At 40.6% G+C, this 22,965-nt stretch overlaps 1 protein-coding gene across 1 annotated transcript in view; it reads right to left on the bottom strand.

Moving 5' to 3' along the window:
* Positions 1–3,465: 3,465 nt before the first annotated feature.
* cracr2ab (calcium release activated channel regulator 2Ab) overlaps positions 3,466–22,965 on the bottom strand; it is a 29,233-nt gene continuing 9,733 nt past the window's right edge. Inside the window, exons 7-16 of the mRNA XM_042077942.1 lie at positions 18,573–18,760; positions 18,389–18,460; positions 16,888–16,933; positions 16,686–16,774; positions 15,455–15,908; positions 14,043–14,181; positions 6,893–6,974; positions 5,357–5,573; positions 5,163–5,239; positions 3,466–4,953 (exon numbers count right to left, since the gene is read on the bottom strand). Of these exons, the coding sequence (XP_041933876.1) occupies positions 4,866–4,953; positions 5,163–5,239; positions 5,357–5,573; positions 6,893–6,974; positions 14,043–14,181; positions 15,455–15,908; positions 16,686–16,774; positions 16,888–16,933; positions 18,389–18,460; positions 18,573–18,760 (1,452 nt within the window). The 3' untranslated portion in view covers positions 3,466–4,865. The remainder of the gene's footprint in view (positions 4,954–5,162; positions 5,240–5,356; positions 5,574–6,892; positions 6,975–14,042; positions 14,182–15,454; positions 15,909–16,685; positions 16,775–16,887; positions 16,934–18,388; positions 18,461–18,572; positions 18,761–22,965) is intronic.

Below are 22,965 nucleotides of genomic sequence, written 5' to 3'. Positions count from 1 at the left end.
CAGTGGTAGTGGGGGAGGGGCATGAGAGTTGTAAACATTCAAAATTTTGGCTAAGTCCCCTCTATCTGTCAGACTTGCCAACTGCAGCTTTAAATCAGTCTTGCTAGACTCTTTCATTTCAAACTGTCTCTTACTGGAGTAGGAAGTAGTCAACATCACAGGTAGACTGGAGACATGCTTTAAAGCCAGCTGTAAGCCAGAGACGTAGGCTAGTTTACCATTAGAAAAGTTTGCAAGTTGCCATCTGTTGACACAAAGTTAAGTTAAAAGTGTGGCATGTGTGGCACTGTGGCCACTGGCTAGCACAGGATGCTAATCGATGCTGATAAATTAGCTCTACAATAATTTTGAGTTGTGGTTTATGTTGCAATTAGATTCACAATTCATGTTTGGCACACTGTAGTTAATCGTTCTGCACGTCATGGATGTGATCGAGCACCACCAGACACTGTAAGTTCTGTCATTTATTTGGCCATGTTGTGAAGTTATGTGCTACGTTTTGAGGAGATAGGGACTATATTATATGGTACTTATTAGTGCTGTCAGTTAAACGCGTTATTAACGGCTTTAACGTAAACCCATTTTAACGGCGTCAATTTTTTTATCGCGATATTAACGTTCTTTTTGGTGTAACAAAGTTTGTCGTTTTTTCACATGCTGTTGCAACAACTAGTAACGTTAGAACAACTACAAAACCACACCGGATCTAGCTAGACCGGAAACTAAACAATATGCACTGACGAATGGAATGGAACGTTGTATGTGCTGCACGTACACGCCCCCTTTTAGGTGAAAGTAAAGTAAACTTACTAAATCTTGAAACAAACATGAATAAAAGGCACAAAATAAGGTTGGTGTAAGAGTTATCTGTGTGTTTATGGGATGTGACCATGTTCCTATATTTTGCTCTTTCCAGTTTTCTAACAGGAGTGTCATGAATGTATTGATAGGCACAGTCAAACTGCCCGTGGCTGACTATAATTAAGTTCAGCAAGCTTAACTTTACATGTCATAACATCAACTAAACATAAGTCACACATTCATTCTATCACTTGTAATATGAACGTAGCCCGTTTCCTACTAGGTGAGATAATTGGCTATGTTATACTGAAGTTCCACAGTTAGCTAGCAAGCTAAACCGTTTTGCATGGGATATTATTGTAAGTGTAGCTACATGCTAAATTTGTACAATACATGGGGTATTGCAAACGAATTAGGTTGGTAATGTACATCGTTTCGACATGAGTAAGTACCATAAACATAATTCTTCATAACTGCTGTGTTAGTAAAATGATTGAATGAATTAATAACTAAATGTAACGTCAACGTGTGATTACTAGCTGTCTTTCCCATGATATAATGTTAACATATTTTCCGCTGAAATGGGGCGTGATGCAGATTAAATGTATCTTTATGATGATGCGCCGTTAGTAGGCTAAAGGCATGCTGCACACACTTGGTTGGGCTTACGAGCTGGTCAAAGAGTAGTAGTCTAGGCTGACGCATTAGTTGTGTGCCACCAAAGATTTTTTCACCGTCACTTGTTCTGTTATCAACATTCCTCTTTGGCTGCTACTATTTGCGATGCACTCTGCTTTCGACATTCATTTACATTAGATTCCATTCTTTTCAATACAACTCCGCACACCAGCATCACACTTTGCGCCGTGTAATCCCGATTCAGTTATATTTGGTCGACACTGCTCCATAAAATCCATTGTTCATCCAGTGTTTGCCTGTTAAAAACTTCGACGTTGATGTGTGTGGCAAGTGACAGTGCACCATAGACTGTACGCCTATAAAATGGCAATGCACTCATGTTGAAAAGTTCCTTATTTTCAACTGAACTCAAAGATAATGAATATAGTATGAATATAATATTTTCTGTTTGTTATGCCCTTTATAATGTGTGTAGGCCTACATTTTGTGCATGCACTTCTGCGGTAGCATTTATTTAATTTTATATCAGCTATTTCTGAAAAATATATTGTGTTGCCTCAGGTCTGCTGCACATCTTTTGAAATTTGATTTGAAATAATCAAATAGACCTACGTCTTAAAGTTCAGTTAATAAAGTAACTTGCTTTGCTTTCATTTGAATCCCAATCAAGATACACAAAAATTACTTTATTGTTAATATGGACTCCTGGAAAGTTCAGAAATGCAAAATAATAGAATTTTAATCATATGATAAAATATGTGATTAATCGTGATTAACTATAGGAATTCAGCGATTAATCGTGATTAAAAATTTTAATCGTTTGACAGCACTAGTACTTATATGTGATGAGTTTCGAAGTAATGACAAGTTTGTGAATAATCATGAGCCTTTCAGACAGGGGGTGCAGTTAATGTAACTAGGATAGGCAACCAGCTGCATGAGAACACGACAGCTCAACACTAACAAACCATTTATTCGATTCTGCCCATCTAAATTTTGGTTTAATCAATTGTTGGCTACAAGCCACGAATGTCTCGGATAGTCTCGGACAGTACTACATTTAAACACAATTGTTGCCACGAGGCATTCCAGCCTACGAATTTAGTAAAAAGTAAATCATGCATAATTAAAAAATAACTCAATTTAGGCTACTTGGCTGTGCAAGGTTTCCATTAGAGCACAGGGCACGTGAATGAAAGTGGCTGTCTTGTTTCACAATAAAAAGCGGGTGGAAATCCCAACACATTCAACTACATGAAATTTAACTAGATGTACCGCAGAGCGGTACAAAATATGACCGCCGCCCAGTCCAGCACATTTTTTCCACAAAAATAAATCACGCTGAAAGGCCTATATGATTCTAACTGTCTTATGCATTATCCACACTCAATTCTCACTGGTATCTGCTAGACAACAAGTACCAAAACATGATTAGTTCATAGATTTCACATGTAAAATTCATTGTATACAACCCCACCCCCATCTTGCCTGTTCATAATTCTGAGAAATTCTTGAATTGTGTGCATGTGTGCGTGTACATGTTTATGTGTGGGTGTGTGTGTGTGTGTGCGTGCTTGTGTGTTTGCCTGCGTATGTGTGTTTGTGCATGTGCATGCATGCGTACATATGTCTACTGTGTGAGTATGTGTCATACCTATGATTACTGTGAATGTATGTGTGTGCGTGTATATCTGTTTATGCACATGTGTGCACATGGAATGGGTTAACATGACCCCTTGAGGCAAACATACAAAAAAACATGGTCCTCCTAAACCTTACGGTTCTCGAGATATTCACAGAAAACTGTGTCTGCCCTACCCTCCTTTCGGGGGGTGCAGTCCAGCGGGGGGGCTACAGATCAAAAAGAAAAACGATGGTTCCATGCTATCCATATGGGGTTACATGCCCACCAAGTTTCGTCTACCCCGGTCTTTCAGTGTCCCGGGAATCCTTGACGGAAATTTGGACATGCGAAAGAAAAAAAAAAGAAAAATCTGACTGAACCTATATGCTTCGCTGCGCGGCGGTCATAATAAGAACCATCAAATACCCCCCAGATTCAGTGCCCATCAGTCCCAACATTTGGCAATATAATCAAATAGTCCAAAATTGAATTAAATCCAAAACCAAATCGAAAATCTTCTGCTTTTGATAGCCTACCGGTGTGAATGGAAATGTCTGTAAAGGGTTCCCGGTTCGATTTTGCCAACGACATCTCCGCTCCTCAAGTCAGTTTAAAAGTTTGCTCTTCTTGATAATGAATAATCTGTATTACTGCATTTCTTTATTTTGTCTGGATTATTATGGCAACTGTGTAAGCCAAATATCAAAGATGATCAAAGAAAAAAAATATTAATACAGAAGTTATTCTAAACCAGAAACTAAATTTCTAACAGGGTTTACATTACGTTCTCTTCTGCATACTCCCAACATGGCCGCCGCCCACTTTATGACATTCCGTTTTTATTCGGAATACTGACAATATTCCAATTGCGCACGAGTCATGTAAACACCTTATTCCAGCTGCCATAACCTGATTAAACTCATATTCTGAATACTACAAGATGGAATAACACCCCTAGCATGCCTCTTTTAACCGGGATATTGTGGTGTTCACATTAGTCGGAAAATGCCTCTTCGGAATATTAAATTCTGTATTCCATGAAAGGAATTTTGGTAGCTTGCTTTGATGCTCTGACACTTTGCAAACATAGTGAAAAGTGTGGCAAAAAGTTTGCTCATCTAGAATGAAAACTAGGTATTTATCGAAGGGTGAAAGCATCGTAATGCTCAAAGACGCAAGTTTTGCGAGCACTGCTGACAGATAAAGAACACGAACACTTTTAGGCCGATAAAAATAAAAATAATGGGAACAAAAACAATAGGGTTCCAGCAGCAGCGCTACTTGGTCCCCTAATAACAATTATAACTAGGGATCCAATGAACACATGCCTCATATAATTACTGGGTAGAGCATTTAAATCATTCACATAAACAAACCGGCTATTACTCACACAGTAGTTTTTTTTTCTAATTACGTAGTTAATATGATGTCCAACAGCTGAGCCAAAGTCAAAGTGGAAATATAATCATAGCCGTAGCAACAAACCAAAAGATGGGCTATTTCTCAAAGTGAGCATGCTTCCTTGATAGAATGCTTCCTTGCGAGTCAGGTTCTATGATGAGGTTAGAGGCCTCCCTAGCGTTCTCGTACTCTACTTTGAAACAGACTAGCTAGTGTGAACCTGCAGATCACAGCGGTCCGCCTGAGTGCTTCCGCTTTTAACTGCACACTTCTGTTTTAGTAGGGGCACTGCTCTGATGCATGTCAACGCAGAGTATTAACTCATGGAAAACCCAGCTCATGGCAGTCATTTTTGTTGTTATTCATCACTGAATTATTTCCAGGGTTACACAGTTAACAATTACTTGCAGCAAGATTTTTTCTTTACGTGGGGTGTTGACAGCTGAACCGTTATCTCTTTCTCATGGTCCTCAGTCTCCCTTAGCACTCTGAAAAGCAAGTATCGGAATCAAGCTTTAGATGTAACTATGTGATTGGACATGAAGGCATATATGCAAACAAGCCGAGCCAGATTCTGAACATTATGAAAACATATAAATGAATTCCTGTATTAAACAGACAATATCATATTCAGCTAACAATAAATAAACTGCATACAATCTTGTTTTGCTCCTTGCTAGATCCTTGGTCAACTTACCTGGCCAGATGAATCAATGACTCCATAATATTGTATCCTGTGTATGCACTGACTTCGTAGAATATCAGATGAGATTCCTGACAGAGATACATATAATATAATAAGTTCAAATACCTCATTCAATTATTAACAACAGCAACCCATTTCAATGCATGCATAGTTTTGTGCATGACACATGCTAGTGTCAGCCACACCTCTGCCAGTCTGTGGCCCTCCTTCAGTGATACTTCTCTTTCACTCTCCATGTCCATCTTGTTGCCAAGGACCATAATGGGGATGTCATCACCCACTGCTTCCTGTATGTTGCAAAGCCACGGTCGCACAGCGTGGAATGACTCCTCCACCGTGATGTCATAGATGACCACTACTCCATCAACTCTTCGGAAAAACTGCTTAGTGATACTGCGGTATCTGTTAGATTGCATAAGGGCACCGTGGTAAAGTTTTTCTTTTTTGTTAGTCAGAGGGTCCATGTGGACTTACCCCTGCGCCATTATCTCACAACAGTCCGACATTGCTATGAGTTTGACAAATAATGCTATGTATCAGTTAACCAATCAGGGTAAGCAGGCTAAAATGTAAACCTTCTTAAAATATATCTGTTGAAGGACTCTACAGTATCATACATATGTCAAAAATGGAACAAACTGGCACATGACCAAATTTGATTTTCAATTTGTGTGGCACGAAAGTTATTTATTGACTTCTTTTTGTATTTATTTTGGGTGTTTATCGATATAATGGCTTCTCTGGAGTCGTGCCCCAATTTAATCAACAAATGCTTTTCAAAAAATATTTTTAAAACATAGTTATGAATATGCTATATTCCAGAGAGGAGATATGCGGATTTGATAGACAGCTCTGATATCCAATGAAGATACATGTTAAACAGATGACGTGATTAATCATATTTTCATTGGTCATTTAGATACCCAAAGCTAACTGTAGATGGAGGAGAAGGTGAACATTCTATTTATAGTAAAAAGTGGAGATACGTGGTTTTTATCAGACAGCGACGCTATGGTAGCCTGGTAGCTACCTCTGAGTGGAATAGGCTAGTGTTTCTCAGGCTGGGCACAATTGATTATGGAACTGCGGATCAATTGAAAAAGAAAACAAAAGTTTCTGCGTTTGTGTCATAAAACATAAAAGTACAGTACAGTAGGTGGTACCGGTTTGAGTGCCCATTTAATCACTGTGTAAGTATGTGCAAGAGACACTGAAACCACTAGATCTGTACAGATGTTGGTAAGTTAAAAGGTAACAATATTTGATACAAAGAAGTGGATTCATGCAACTGTCCAAAAACATTTAGAATAGAGAAGGGATAATCCACTGCATTGAGCACTATTAGTCAGATTTAAATATAACATGCTCAAAAGTTAATACTAGTTAAAATAGTATAGCCTATAATTAGCTAAATAGTATAGCCTATAGTCTTCTTCCTGTTTGATAAAGATCTCCAGATCAGTTACCTATACAAGTAGTGCGTTTTCTGATATTCAAAACATTCAAATCACATGTAATAAAAAAAGCATTGGATTCTGCAAAGACAAGCAAAACCATTACACTTTCTATGCTTAGCCCATATTATTAGTGATATATTATTTGCGAGGGTGTTCATACATGATCAGAATGTGTTAGTGTGTTGCTGGTGGGCCAGTGTTGGCTCGTGGACCGCTTGATGCCGACCACTGTTCAATACTATTAAGGGTGAAAAAATGTCTTACCTTTCTTGTCCAGCAGTATCCCATAGTTGTAAAGCAACATTCATGTCTCCCAGATTAAGAGTGCGCACACTGTAGTCCACCCCTTTTCAGAGAGAACAGAAACAAAGGTTAAGATCCAATCCCAATACTCCAACATGATGATGGCCTAGGGCCGAAACACGTATGTCTAATAAAGACATCAAGAGCTAACGCTTGAGAGTGCGGTTTTCAACTTTGTTTTCCATCTCAATAATACCCATCCTTCCACTTCACCCTATCCCTCCATTTGTGCATTGTAGGGGTAGGTGTCCCATTTCTGTTGGAGATCTAGGGGCAGGGCTGTACAGTGGGACATCTAGGTGGGTCTCAAAAAATTAGAATATCATGGAAAATAAATAGAATATTATGGAAAACTTTTTTCAAAAAGTGATTCTTTCATATATTCTAGAGTCATTAGATATACAGTAAAGTGAAATATTTCAAGCCATCTTTTGTTTCAATCTTGGGCTTACAGCTCATTAACACCGAGGGCCCTATCATTACAGTCTAAAGTGCATTGTCACTCGTCAATAGCTTATTCAAATTTAGTAGGATGTGTCCACATTGGGAGGGTTTTCGTTATCAAACGTTGAGCGCATGGCGCAACAAGGTGTTCCTAGGTTTTTTAATCAGTCATGGGTGTGTTTGGGGCGTAACATCATTTAAACCAATGAGAATGACATCGGTCATTCCCTTTAACGGCGCAAAGCACGATGTCAAATAAATGCATTGGTATTTTGACATTCAACGGCAAATTTGAAGGAGGCTGCTTGCGAGACCGTATGGAATACCCATTTCACTAAACCATGCTTTACTAATCTAGCTTTACTAACCTAGCATAGCCTTCACGTATTTGCACTCCTCTATTATTTGAACTCATTGGCAAAGTGAAACTAACTTTACCATGGTGTCAGTCAACGACAAGACAGTTATATGCAGTTACTTTCACTATTGACTGTCAATGGGTTACCATCGAAAACATAGGCTGGAAAAAGCAACACTTACCCTAATATTGCTCAAATGACTGAATAAAACAGCATTCATCCTGCAGAGGAGTTGCTTATATCTTGTGACAGTGCGTCTTCAGCTGTGCTCCATACGTGTCTCTCGCCTCTCCCCTAATCACTTTTAACCGTCATTACCAATTTATGATGGTGAATAACTACTCATCATGAGATGTATTTCGTAATATCTTTATTCTAATTATGTTTCTCATTGTAATCGTGCAATTTGTAATGTTTTGCATGGACGTGCGCTGGTGTGCGTTCATGGATGATAGAAGGATGGTGCGTTGTGCACTCGATGCGCTCTTAAAATAATATAAACAACTCGTCATAGACTTCTGACCAGGTGTACAATAACGAATTTTAGACAATGCGCCAAGGCACTCCCTAAGTTGTTGATTGCCACACCCCTGGGTGCATTGTTTAAAAAAATAAACGTGCAAAATAAGGAATAAACTTTGCACTGGGTGGAAAACGAGTTTTACGCCATGCGCCAGGGGGCAAAATACAGCCCCAAATGTTACAATAAATATTAAAATTCAAAATATTAGAATAAAGTGGTTATAATACAGAAATGTCAGTTTCCTGAGCCTTTAAACTCTTTGGGCCCTATCGCACACCCGGCGCAATGTGGTGCAATATCGTACACCCAGTCAGTGAACCATGCACTCCACTGTTACTAAACCTTGCGCCCAGGGGTGTGGCAATTACCGACATAAGGGGTCCTGCAAAACCTACTTTATTTACTTTATAACCTACTTTTATTAAGCTTTGCCCCCAGGGGTGTGGCAGAAGGTGTGTTCTGGCGCACGATCCAAAATTGCTATCTTACACCCTCTAAAAATCATTATGCCACTGACCAAGAGAAACCTGGTCAGAAATCCTTAGTAAGTTATTGCTATGTTATTTCAAGAGTGCATTATCAACAGTGATATGGGCGGGTGCACAACGCTTCCCTCATCCACAGGAACACACACCAGCACACATCCATGCAAAACATTACAAATAACACAATTACAATGGGAAACATAATTAGAATAAAGATATTACGAAATACATCTCACAATTAGTAGTTATTCACCATCATTTGCAAATTGGTAATGGCAGTTATTAGGCGAGAGGCACATATGAAGCACAGCTATAGACGCACTGGAGTATGCCTCTGCGTTCTATCTGCTCTGTTTTTTTTGTGTAGGTGATTTGCTCATAAATGTTGGCTTTTCGCTACACTACAGCTGAACTCCTGAAATTATTCTCCACCTGTGCCATTCTTAGCAATGAGCCTCTCCATCACTGCCAGCAGTGGGGATACTGCACCTATGTGCACCAAGGCTCTGTCCGCTTTCCAGCAGGGCTTACCAGGTCAACTGCACTATGGCTTGCCTCGCACGGTGCTCATCCATTGCAACAGCCAACAACACAGAGAGACCCTGCCTTTGACCCTGGACGCTCCTTGGACGACATCCATCGAGCTGCTGATAATGCCACATCAATGCTAGACCCCTAGCTAATAACACATTTGTTCTGAAATACTTTTTTTACCACCCATAACCTTGATCTCCTCTGTAGAGTGGAGACCTAGCTGAGTGTTGGTGAGTCCAGCCCTTTCTCTGGGAACGTCCTCTAAAGATATTGTGTTGCGTAGCCTTCAGAGAATGTTTCCGGAACGCCTCCTTACAGCTGTTTTTGTGCAACTGTCAGGGAACCTTTTGGGAACGTTCCCTGATGGTTATATTAAGGATAGATTTTTTTATTCTTTAACTGACGTTCCCAGAACGTTCTCTAAAGGTATAGTTTTGTGCAACTGTCAGGGAACATTTTTGTATAATCACTGGAGTAGATCTGTCATTGTTAAGCAACACCAAAGAACTTTCCCTCTGGAGCACGCACGCTATTTGTTTATCCAGCACCGGCTTTGCAATTAACGATGTCCATAGACAAGGTAGAATATGTTGCACGATTTATGAAAATACGATGTATTGCGACATCAGATGCAAGTCAAATTTGTAGTTTCTTATGTCTTATTCCATCGAACTACAGATCCGCTACCCGATATGGCAAACTTACATATAGTGCGGTTATAGCCGATAGAGGGCCGCGAAGCGAATGCAGAAGTGCCGTTCACCCTGTTACAAGTTGATGAACCAAAGCCACACCCCCAATGTCACATCCAGCATGTACTGTATGCCAAGACGCACAAACGCACGTGCTGAACTGCAGCATCAACACTCCTCTAATTTTAGGCTGCAGCCAGTTATAATATACACATCAACCTACCGAAATCAAAGCCCCTCTTGCTACTTTGAAATCACCGGTGTGGAAGTACTCGTTCATTCATGTCAATTAAAACTAACTTACCCTACTCAACTTAGCAAGTGAAAAGATGATCTAGTTACAGTCCAAAGTTACTTTAAGGCTTAAAATGCACATTGATAAGTATCCATGAACACTAACCTTGGGTCTCTTCGAAGTGTGCTGAAACGATCAAATTATAATTCTGTGTTGTTTCATTTCACTGTTTTAGCCTAATGTTGGTTCTGTTTACATTACAACCTCGCGGTTGGAAAGGTTTCAAAATAAAAAGCGGTTTCAAAATAAAAGCCCCCCCCCCCGAAACAGAAAAGGCCAAAAAGAGTAAATAACATATAAGTAATGCATTAATAGTAAAGTTGAAAAAAAGATCGAAAATCGAATCGAATCGTGACTTTATAATCGAAAATTGCATCAAATTGAGGATTTGGAGAATCGTGACACCCCTAGTCATTGTGTCATACCGAGCTGATTTTGCATTTGAACTTGATTTTGAATATACCTGTGTGTGTGTGTGTGTGTGTGTGTGTGTGAAAGAGAGAGTGAAAGAGAGAGAGAGAGAGAGATAGAAAGAGAGAGAGAGTGACTTGTTGTGGGGGTTGCCTGGCAACAATAAACTTTTAGGTTCAACCAAAGATAGGCTAGCATTATACTTTTAACTCTCCGTCTGGTTCGACCACGGATTTAATAAAGCACCGGAGCTGGAAGCGTCTTTCATGTTGAGGTTGCAACATTTCGTAATTTAACTTTAGTTAGTTCCCAGCATGCATTGAAAATCAGTTGCCACATTTATTATTGTTTTGTTTTTAAACAATATGATTAAAACAGTTTAGCCTTCTCTTGCTTGTCATTTGAACAGTAACATGACAGGATATGCCCATTGAAAATGGTTTAGTTAAGCTAGTTTATTGTAAAGAAAGACACTGTAAACATGAAAATACTAGGTATAACCCGGTATAAATATTCAGCTGATTGTTAACCTTAATATCTTGGAGGAGGACGCAGCTATCGCTGGCATGAGGTTACACACAGAGCAGGATGAATATTAATATGAATGAACGACAATACAGTACTAAAGCCAAATCTGAAAACTGGATCCTTCACACCCGTTCTCAAAAAACCTGGCCTTGACCCTGATGTCCTGACCAACTACAGGCCCATCACTAACCTCCCCTTTATCTCTAAAGTGCTTGAGCGTGTTGTCTACACCCAACTCCAGAGCCATCTTGCCTCCAACATGCTACTCGACCCATTCTAATCTGGGTTCAGGAAACAACACAGCACTGAAACTGCTCTAGTCAGAGTGACCAACGACCTCCTGCGAGCTGCTAACTCTGGACACCTCTTAATCCTGCTTGACCTCAGTGCGGCCTTCGATACTGTCAACCACACTATCCTTCTGCAACGGCTTGAAAGCTTTGCTGGAATCACCAGCTCTGCCCTGACCTGGTTCAAGTCCTACCTCACTAACCGTCTACAGTTTACCACCAATAGTGGTGTCCAGTCTACTCCATCGACTCCTCCAAGGGGTCCCCCCCAAGGATCAGTCCTGGGCCCTCTCCTTTTCTCCATCTATATGCTCCCCCTTGGATATATTATCCAATCCCATGGACTCAGTTACCACCTTTACGCTGACGACACCCAGATCTACATTCACACCAAACCAGGCTCCTCCACAGCACTGACAACCCTCAACTCCTGCCTCCTACACATCAAAAGCTGGATGCACACTAGCTTTCTCCAACTCAACTCAAAACTGACATCATTCTCATTGGTTCAAAATGTCATACCAAAAACCTCAATAACTTCAGCCTTACCATCGACGGCACCACAGTCAAAGCCTCCACCCATGTCAAAAGCATAGGTGTCCTCCTCGACTCCACCCTCTCATTTGAATCTCACATCAACAAAACCCGGCAATCATCATTCTTCCATCTCAGAAACATAGCATGGATGTGCCCACTCCCCTCCAGCTCTGACACTGAGTGTGTAATACATGCCCTCATCTCCTCCCGCCTGGACTACTGCAATGCCCTCTTCAGTGGTCTCCCCTCTCACTTACTCAACAGGCTTCAACATGTCCAAAATTCAGCTGCGCGGTTGCTTACATCTACCCCTTCCAGACACATCATCAACATCCCTGTGTTGCAAGACCTCCACTTGCTTCCTGTCCCACTAAGGATTGACTTCCTCCTTACCTTTAAGGCCCTACATGGCTCTGCCCTCACACACCTGTCTGAACTCCTGCACCCCTACTGTCCTACACGCGCCCTGTGTTCCTCTGATCATGGCCTCCTCATTATCCCCCTAACCCGACTCCGCTCCATGGGTGACCAAGCATTTTCCTCAGCGGCCCCCCGCCTGTGGAATGCTCTGCCTCAGCAGATCAGATCTGCTGCCAGTGTCGACTGCTTCAAGTCTCTCCTCAAAACCCATCTGTTTAGGATAGCTTTTAACCTATAACCTACATAGACCTTCTTTTATTGTCTTTTTAAATTGCTCTCTACTCTCATTTTAATTGTACTGGCATTTGTCTGTTTCTATCCAGACTTGCGACTGCCTGTACACTTTTTGTGTGCCTCCTAATTTTTATGTTTTATTTTATTCTACTTTCTTAGCTTTTACTTACAATCCTACTTGTCTCCCATTTTTACCCTACAATGTTCAGTGCTTTGAGTACACGATAAAGCACTCTACAAATAAAATGTATTATTATTATTATTATTATTATTATTATTATTATTAGCCCTATTCACTAGTTTACCCACCTATTTTTAACACTACACACCTGGGACTGTATTCACAAAGCATTTTATCTTACCACTAGGAGTGCTCGTAAATCACACTAAAAGATTTTAGATAGGAGTTTTCTCTTAAAAGTTATTCACAAAGCATTTCAGACCTGCTCTTAGTAAGGAAAAATGACAACTCCTAAACTAAGAGTGAGTCTTCGTTGCTATGGATGACGTCATTACTCATGCACAAGCTTGACTGAAGTGACCACCTTGATTGGCTGATGATTATAATGCGGGAATGATTCCAAACACCTCTCCTATGATGATGAGTGACAGGTGACAGTTCTGAGAATGTGTGCGCTACACAAGTAGTGCGAAGGATGGAAGATGATGAATAACTAAATAAATAGCCTAAATGAATATAGAGTAAGGCAAAACAAATAACCTACAGTAGTAGCCTAATGAAACATTGATGCAGTATCTTTGCAACATTATTAAATTAATCTGTCACCATATGCCTATGTCTACGTTTGCAAAGAGGAGAACATTTTAATTTGATTCACAATGAAACGTTACATTTAATTTACATGTTGACAATGAGTAGTTTTGGTTGTTGTTGGTGGCGTTATTGCATCCCTTAGTTATGCCAAATGCATACGCATTTCAAAACATCGCGACGTGAAATGCCACAAACAGCGGATTGTGAATAGGTCTTAGTGAGTTAGGAGTCCTCTTGACTTCTTTTAAGCTGTCCTAGACTTAGGTGCTACTTTTAGGGCTAAAATGCTTCGTGAATTACTCTTAGTCAAAAAAATTAGGAGTTCTAAAGTTATGAGGGACACGCCCATTATTTTTAGGAGTTTCTCCTAAATTTGCCAGGAGTTACTTTTAGCCTTAAAATTCATTGTGAATATGGGCCCTGATCTCAGTAGCCTATTATAGGGTACAGGAAGGATGAGGTGGGATTCCTTTCCACTTTCACCATGAAATAATAAAATCTGAATTCACATGATCATACATGGCCTTACCTTCAAAACCCTCAATATGAAGTTTGGCTCATTAGACATGCAAGCGGATACTCACCTACAGTGGCTGAGGTGGCTCTATGGAAGCGGTCCTCACAGAATCGACGCAGAAGGGCAGTCTTCCCCACACTAGAATTACCCACCAAGATGACTTTAAAAAGCCGATCCGGGACTAGTAGAGCACTCTCCATTTGCTCCTGAGGATAGATAAAATAATTTACCGACCTTTCGCAATGTCCCTTCCCCCTTACTGTAGTTACTGTTACTATGTCTGTCAAATATTACAGAACTACCTAAGAAGTAACCATAGACAGTAATGAATTTGCCGACTGGAAAACTGAAGCTTTTAGTTTGCAGAGTGTATGCTGCAACAAAAAACTGTAAAACTGAATTAACTATAACTATCTAACAAAATTTGAGGTTGGGAAATTCGGTCTGGACTTTTTCCATTGACAAACCTCTATGCCTGTATGAAAACTGGGAGCACCAATCAAATTATCTGGACAGGCTTTATACAATGATGGACAGATAAGCAACAGTGCCTAGTCATTCACATCACCTGAGTGCGCTTCAGTTGATTTTGTTTACAACAAAAAGGCTGTCACTAGAGAAGCTAAATGTATAGATCACGTCTGTTGTATAAAATATTGACAGCACAATAAACAAACAGAAAACAGCCATTAAGGCATTTGTCGAGAAGGATGTTTTGGCTGTTGTGCAATTGTGTGCAGAGGCATTTTTCCCCTGTATCAGTTGAAACACACCCCATACATCAGGCTATATCAAACTATGTCATCAAACTATGTTTTTAATGCAAAGACGAAAAAATTCACCAACTGTTTTTAAAACATTCAAACAATAATATTGTAGCCTGGATACCAGACTCTCTGACTTCGCAGAGAGTCTGGCCTAGATCCATTGGCAAATGTTTATTTCCTGGTTGGTGGACGCTTGTCTGAAGTTAGAAATCATTGGAGTTCAATCACTGACGATTGGTAATGACGTATGTAACCACGGGGGACACAACGATAACGATAGGCTTGCAACTTAAACGTAATCACTCTCAGGAACGCCCTCTGTTCAGATAATGTGTTTGTTGTTTTACTTTGCCAAAACATAATATTTTCTGTAAAATTAGGTTATCAGGTTACTATAAGTCTTCAGCTTGGGAAAATGGGAAAAACACACATCCCCTCCAATCTTTCTGGATATCGGTTGTTTGGATTACACATCCCATAGGCACACCGTTTTGGCATGTTGCTGACTGTCCAAAGATTGATAGAGCTTTCTCGCTAACATAGGATTGAACAATAACCGTTCTGGGGTGGAGTTTTATGAAAGGTCAATTGAGTAAAGAATACATTTCAAACTATGACTTCATATTATTATGGCAAGACAAGGTCACTGAGAAACATTCATAACACCAGAGAACTATACCACAATCTCACAAAAGCTTTCAAATCCTTAAACCTGCTGGTACGTCTCCTTCCCAACTGGCTGACCACGGGGGCTTGAGGGTGCCTTGTCTGCCCATCTGGACTTCTTCATGCCCTTCAATGCAGGTGCATCAATAGGTACCAAGGCTGGATGGTGGAACTGCTGGGGTGTTTTTATAGCTGGGTCAGTGCTATTTAACTCCAAGTCTGTGTTTCCCTCCTCTTCATCCCTCTCCTCCTGTTGCACTTCGTCCTCATCTTCCTCACTGAGCTGATGTAGCAGGGGTGGGGTCTCACCCTGAAGCAGGTGAGGTAAGTGATCTTCCTCAATGGAAATGACCCTGCGCAAAGGCCAGCCTCCAGGTGGAGCATCTAGACCCTCTCCCCCTGCATCAGGACGCTCACCTATTCGTGCTTCAGTAGGGCCCCCTTGCAGATCCTTTCCGTTATTCTCCATTTTCTCACCAATCTCTTCTGTGGCTCCCACACTGCAACCAACATGATGAAAATAGGTATAAACAGCTTAATATCCACAAAAAAGCAACTGCTTCAATTAAAGAAGATCGATGGCTTGGAATGGCCCAGGCAGACCCTAAACCAGGATACAATTTATAGAGCTCTATGTAAGGGATAATGTATAGAACGCCGGTCATTATTGGGAAAATAAGTCCCAACAGGGCGAACCAGACTCGCTAGTGGAGGGGGTCTTGCTTCGCCCTGAAGGGACTTATTTTCCCAATAATGATCGGCGTTCTATACATTATCCCACTTATTATACGGCTACTTGCCAAAACGAAAAAATAAACTCCACGATATGTCTCTTTATTTATTTGTTAACTGTTTCGTTGTGGCTTTTGCTGAGAAACAAATAGTTCACAACACACGCTGAACTTGAATCAAATGTTCTTCTGATCAACCGTCTGCCTTCACTTTTGAATGAAAATCCGTTGCCATTGACAGCAGTCATTATTTAGAGGTCCTTAGGCGAAAATAATGTCCGGTAGAACTTTGGGAAATCCCATTCAAGTCAATGGAGCGTTCTACTTGTGAAAAGCCATATAATAAAGTGGCTTAAAGAGTGTTCTGCATGCCCTTACACTTTGGATTATTTTAAAAGACAGAGTAGGAGGTCAAGTGAAGATGTGTCACACCGATAGACTTTATTAAAAAAGATTGAGAGCTGTGGTAAATTCAAAAGGTGCCTAAAAAAGTACTATTTCAAAGGGTGCACACTTTTACAGTCAGGCGATGATCATGGTCATTACCTCTTAAAAGAATGATTCTTGCCTGCACGCTTCAGTGATGGAATTCTGCTTATTTTTCGAGAGGACTTCTTAACAGAAGGCTTAGATTTCTGTGAAACATGGTTTTTATAGTTTATTAGGAGTTCAGTGAGTTTAATATGCTCTGAGTAACAAATGTTTTTTTTTTTTTAATAAAGGAATGTGACATGTCCATGATACTTACCAGAGAAGTGATATCTCGCTCGTCTCTTAAATGTTTATTCATCTCTCTAGGGAGAAAAACAGAAAACTGCCAAAACTTTGTGAAGCAAAGGCCAGTGGCAAAATGACTCAGTATCACTGTCTCAGGCTCAAATAACAAGACAGTAGCAAGACCATCAGTTTATCTTAGTAGTTAGCCTGTTAACTAATTGCTAACATGATCTGCTGGAGTTCATACAGTACCCTCCAGAATTATTGGCACGTTTGGTAAAAACAGGTAAAAATTTATATTTTGGTGATTTATTTATGTCACAATGAAAACAATGAGGGGAAATCCAACCATGTCAAGTCAAGTCAAGTCAACTTTATTTATATAGTGCATTTCATACACAGAGGTCATTCAATGTGCTTTACATAAACAAAAGCAAACCGGAATAGCTGATAAAAGCATAGAAGAGCAATAATCAAAGAATCGTTTAAAAAGTAAAGAATAATAATAAAATAATAATAATAAGAAAACATAAAACGCACAAGGTGATAGTACATAAAAGCATAAAAGGACAATAATTTAAAAGTGTTGAAAAAGTAATAATTAAAACATTAAAAAACAACAAACAAAGACCTTTTATTGGACGCTAATGTCTATCAAATGCGTCTGTACGTAGCTCATAACGGCTTCGGTGTGTCGTCATCGTCTTGCTGCCCTCCATCCGTTCTGTGATTGGTCCCCTAACTGAGGCGAAAATTTGCTCCATGGTATCCAGGCTGCCTAGCAGCGTGAATAAAATCGGGCGCGTAAGGCAGCATGGGAAAACCCAGGCTATACCACTGGATTTTTTTTTATATTGTGGCTATCCCCCCTCCCCTTTTATTTGTTCTGCAAGGTTGTGTGTGCAGATAAAATCATTGACTAAAAATTATTTGTTTGAAAGAGATCTTATATTCAGAAGTGCTAGTTTTACTCTAAGTGTTGAGGTAATATGAGCTGCGGGGGAATTTTGTGGTTGTTGTGGTACAGGTAGGAGATTTGACTGGTTTAATCTGTAAGGTTGATGCTATTGACTCGTTCTATTGCTAATCAATACAGGAATAGAGAATGTCATGGGCCTGCTGGGTCCCGGCATCTTCTCAAAACTACTCTCAGTACCATTTCTATTGCAGGGACCCCAACAATATCAAACAACCGTACAACCAACAACAATTTGCTTTGAAGGGAAACAAATTCATTGTGAGAAAAAGGTTCCGCATTATTGGCACTCAACAATCATTGTTTGATTACAATAAAAGACACTAAAAGATTATTTATACCTGTTTTTAGTCAACTTTACCAAAGGTGCCAATAATTCTGGAGGGTACTGTAGATCTGCAGAGGTCAATTTGCCTCAATACAGTTTATAACATAACAGCAATTGGTGTTGACAGTAATGTTCAAATGCTTCAAACATACTGTATACGTATTTGCCATCTTGGCCAAACCTTTTAATTTAAGAAGATTGTCATGAAAATGGAAAGATGAAGTTTACCTTAGAAGATCAAGCTGTTTCATAAGGCTCTGCTTCTCTCTGTGAAGTCCCTCTGTGACACGATACATTTCCCTGTGACATATTTATGTAGGCTTAGGTGAAATGAACATGAACATGACAAACATCATGATTCAAGAGGAACAAAAAACATGTGAGGAAAAGAGAGGAATGACCAATGCCTTACATCTCTCTTTCCTGCTGCAGTCTGGAGGCTTGCTCCTGTAGGATTGTCAACTGCTCCTGGGCCATTGTGAGCTCATGTGTGGTGTGATTAAGTTCTCGCAGAAGCTCCTCATTAGTAATCTTGAGTTTTACACTCTGTACACGACTCACCTGCCGGTCACTGTACAGATCTTGGCACTGGCGTTCCAACTGAAACAGACAGACACATTTGCACGCATATCATACTATGTTCATGTCTCGTTTTAAATGTCAGGGCCCTCGGAAGTCTACCAATGAAGTGTGGAGATACATTGAGCCTCGTAAATGGTGTAAAACAGTGATTTATTTGCATGGCTAGCCCGATGCCGAAGCACCACCATTGAAAAACCTGTTGGTAGCATCGGCTAACTAGCGCCAGATTTTGGAGTGCAGGGGACAAGCCGAGATGGGGGTATGAGACATACGCACTTTAGGTCAATATCACACCGGAACTTTTTGTGCCAGTCTGAATGTCGTGAGCTTAAATATATTGTTTCTGAAGTTCATTTGCTGCGCCCTCGCGGCAGCCTACATGTAGAACAGTCGCAGCCCCTTACTCGCAGTTTCCCCAAATATTAACAAAGTAGCACTCACAAAAACTGTTCGGAAGTCGCAACTATATCTAGTCTATATTTACAACAATTAAGGGGAGTTTATGAGCAGTCCCTCCTCCAGTGGTACGGTCCTAACGAACGCCAGGGTGACACACAGTTACAGTAATTGAGAGTTATTTTTTTTTTTTAATTATTCTTCCACCACCCTCCTTTAACTTTTTTAATCTAGGCGGCATTCCACCCAGTCCAGCCAGAGTCAGAGGCCTACCCTCTGTGATATGAATGAATGTTCTGCCTTCATACTGTATGCTCAAGCAGGCCTTTATGTCCATGTCGCAAATGTAGAGTCCGACTTGCAGCCACAATCATCTTGAAAGTAGCTTAGCCTAGGCCTGACAGGAGATAACATTCTACAATTTACACGGATTTTTCTCCTCTGTTGATCTCGCGACATTGTTAGCGAATTTGTATATGCTTATAACAACAAAATACCACTTAATTTCGGGTTAAAATGCATTAGATAGATAGATAGATAGATAGATAGATAGATACTTTATTGATCCCCAAGGGGAAATTCAAGGGTCTCGGCATACAGACATCACACACAACATGCACTTACAGCAGAAATGGTAAACATAAGTATAAGTATAAACTCCACTGTACAATAAAGACAGTAGAAGATAAGAAAGATAAGAAAACTAACAAAACTAAATACTACATACACTACTGTATAAATACTAAATACTAAATACATTAACGTGCGTTACTGAAGTTTGTCCCGACTCCCGAGTAAAATATTTACCAATTTTTTTGTAATGCCTTACATTAGCCTACCATGTTACAGCAAATTAGGCCCATTAGGCCTACATTATGCCACTTTTATAACGCGTACTCCCAACACTGTATAGGCACAACAAAACACTAAGGAATTAACCCAAGTGCGTGCGTAAAGTAAAAAAACGCGTAACTACGCATATTTCACCCTGCCAGAATTCTCCCCTGTGTCATTTACGCGCGATAGAGGGAATTACGCGTTTTGGCACCCCCAAACTCTGGGTGTTTCTTATGTATACAGCTCTTGCGTGCATTCGGCCACTGACTTTCCAGCTGGGTCTCCAACATGTCGTTCTCAAGCTAAGTCGCTGCTGCCTTGCCAGAGCTTGCCAGAGGCTGAAACACGCTACTACATTTAAACACAATTGTTGCCGCGACTCGAGGCATTCCAGCCTACGAAATTAATAAAACGTAAATCATGCATAATTTAAAAATAACTCAATAGGCTACTTGGCTATGCAATAAGGTTTCCATTACAGCACCGCGGACGTTCAATGAACGCATGAAAGCGGATGGTTTGTTTGAAATCCCGACACTCTTTCAACTACATGGAACATAAGTGATCATCAAATACCTCCCTAGATTTCAGTGCCCATCAGTCCCAACATTTAAGAATATAATCAAACAGTCCAAAAGTAAATTAAATATCAAACTAAACCGAAAATGTCATGCTTTTGAAGGCCTACCAGTATGTCGCTCCAAGAAACGCATGTCTCAAAATAAAACTCGCATAAGAAATAAAGGGCTGTCTCGAATACAATCCTGCCCCTAAAGGCCTGTACTCTGTCTTAAGACTCCGGCCATAATTTGAGGATAGTAGACAAACTGGCTTCAGATATCCAACAGAGTGAATACGAGATTGTGCATGTGAATGTGAACGTTTCAACAGGACAATTTATGACTTGCTTAGGACCTTACCCCCTGAAAAGGAGCATAAATGACCCCAGTTGCTCCCTCAGATCCTACCAAGCCTACACCAAGCATAAAATTGTGTCTGGATGGAATTGGCACACACTATGAGATCAGGCCATATGGGGAAGAGGGCCCCCTTAAGACCATGCATCGCTCCGAGCTTAAACCTGTTCACATCGGTCAAGATTCATCCAGCCCACCAGCACTGGCTGCTCCACAGCCTCATGGGGATATCGGGAGGGAGCCAGGCCTCGGTAACCCTGCAGTTCGAGACCCGTTGAGGTTAGCCATAGTCCACACCAGGACTAGTGCTTAGCATCACAGTGACCAAGAAGGTGTCAACTCTAGCCATGATCAGCTGTCCCAGACTCATTTGAAGGGCATACCCCCAGGTAACCCTGAAGTTGGAGACCAGCTGAGGATAGCCATAGCCATAGCTCACATCAGGACTAGTACTGAGCCTCCCAGGGGCCAAGATGGTGATAACGTTAGCCTTGACCAACTGTCCCAGGCTAATTTGAGTACCAGATGTCCAACCCCCAACAAACAGTGCCAGCTACCTGGCAGCGGCACCGTTTAGTACAGACACTTTGGAAGAACCAAGGCTGGCCCCAAGCATAGCAGCAGGTGATTTTCTAATCGTGCGCCCCCTGGAGGAGTTAGGTCTGGACCCTGATCCGGTTCTACCCCTCTGACATTCCACTCATAATACTGCTGGACAGCATTTAAACCCCTTCTACCTCCCACACTCTGTTTCACATGAGTTCTCTGCCAATGTAGCAGAAGTAAATGTTTCCCCCATAACCTTCAGGCCTTGGCAGTAGATAGGTATACTACCGGGACCGTGAACTTTAAAGCCAGGGGTGTATGTGGAAAGGCTGACCTGCAGTGCACACGCCCACCCGTGGGTGGTGATCATATACATAGTTTCCTCTCTGGGAGAACAATGCCGGACATTTTAATTGTTTGATGCATGGGTGCTTGTGGTTGTTGTCACTGGAAGAACACAGCTTTATTCTAAGACTGGTGACTGTAGTGTGCTGTTGCCATTGTACTGGCGTTTTGGCAGGCTTCCAAAAGTTGAGGTGTGTTGTTGCTGTTACCCCATCACTTCTCTCACACGTCCAGCCTGTTGGCTGTGGATAACTCGTTGCTTTAAAAAAAACAAAAAAACAATTGCACACGGTTTAGTGTCTGATCACTGTTTTCCCTTATTTGTTTTTTTGTATTAGTTTAGGCTGTGAGAGGGCCATCCGTAGTTTGTCTGTTTGTTTTTTGTAACTTATATTCTTTTGTTTGTTCATTTTGCTTACTGCTACTTAACTACCCATTCCATACAGGTTCTGCGTAGCCCGGTAGCACTGCCTATGACACCTAGTGGTGTGCTGTGTTGCCTGTACTATTATAGGTTATTTCCAAGACAAATTTATCTTAAGGTAGACAATAGAATGACATGGCAGGTCAAGGAAAGCATCAAGAAAAGCAAAGATTAAGAAATCGTTTTTGACATAGGCAACTGGGGAGGAGGTGTTTTTACACTTTTCAGGCACTCAAAGTTTGAACTATGGACATTGTTTTAGAACCTACAACCTTTCTACATTAACTGGGGGTTTTGTGTGCAAAAAGTGGAATTAATGGCCAAACACAAGATGGGTCATACAAATTTGAAGACAAAAAAATCAATTTTCACATGAAAATCCAGCAGGAGCCTATTTTCCAAACACAGCGTACTGTACTACCTCAACATAGAATAAAAAGACATGATCCTCCCTGCTGAGTACAATCGCAGCACATGGACAATTTCATTACAAAGTACAACAACACTTCACAGAAATGGTCTGACTTTAAAGGTATTCAATTGGAGAACTTCCTTGTCTGTACAGTGACCCACTCATGTTTGTGTGTAAGGTCATGTGCATGGTATTAAATTAAGTTTTGTAATTAAATTAGCATTATTAGCATGCTCATTTGTGTATGATGGTATCAATAATGCACTGCCTGGAATATAGTGTGTCTCTAAGTCTGAAACAATCTAGTGTATAGTAAGCCTGAAACAAACTAGTCCGCCTGATTGTG

Source organism: Alosa sapidissima, chromosome 22, assembly GCF_018492685.1.
Source record: "Alosa sapidissima isolate fAloSap1 chromosome 22, fAloSap1.pri, whole genome shotgun sequence".
Lineage (NCBI taxonomy): Eukaryota > Metazoa > Chordata > Actinopteri > Clupeiformes > Clupeidae > Alosa > Alosa sapidissima.
Note: the sequence above shows the minus strand (reverse complement) of the source record. Positions and strands in the feature narration are given on the sequence as shown.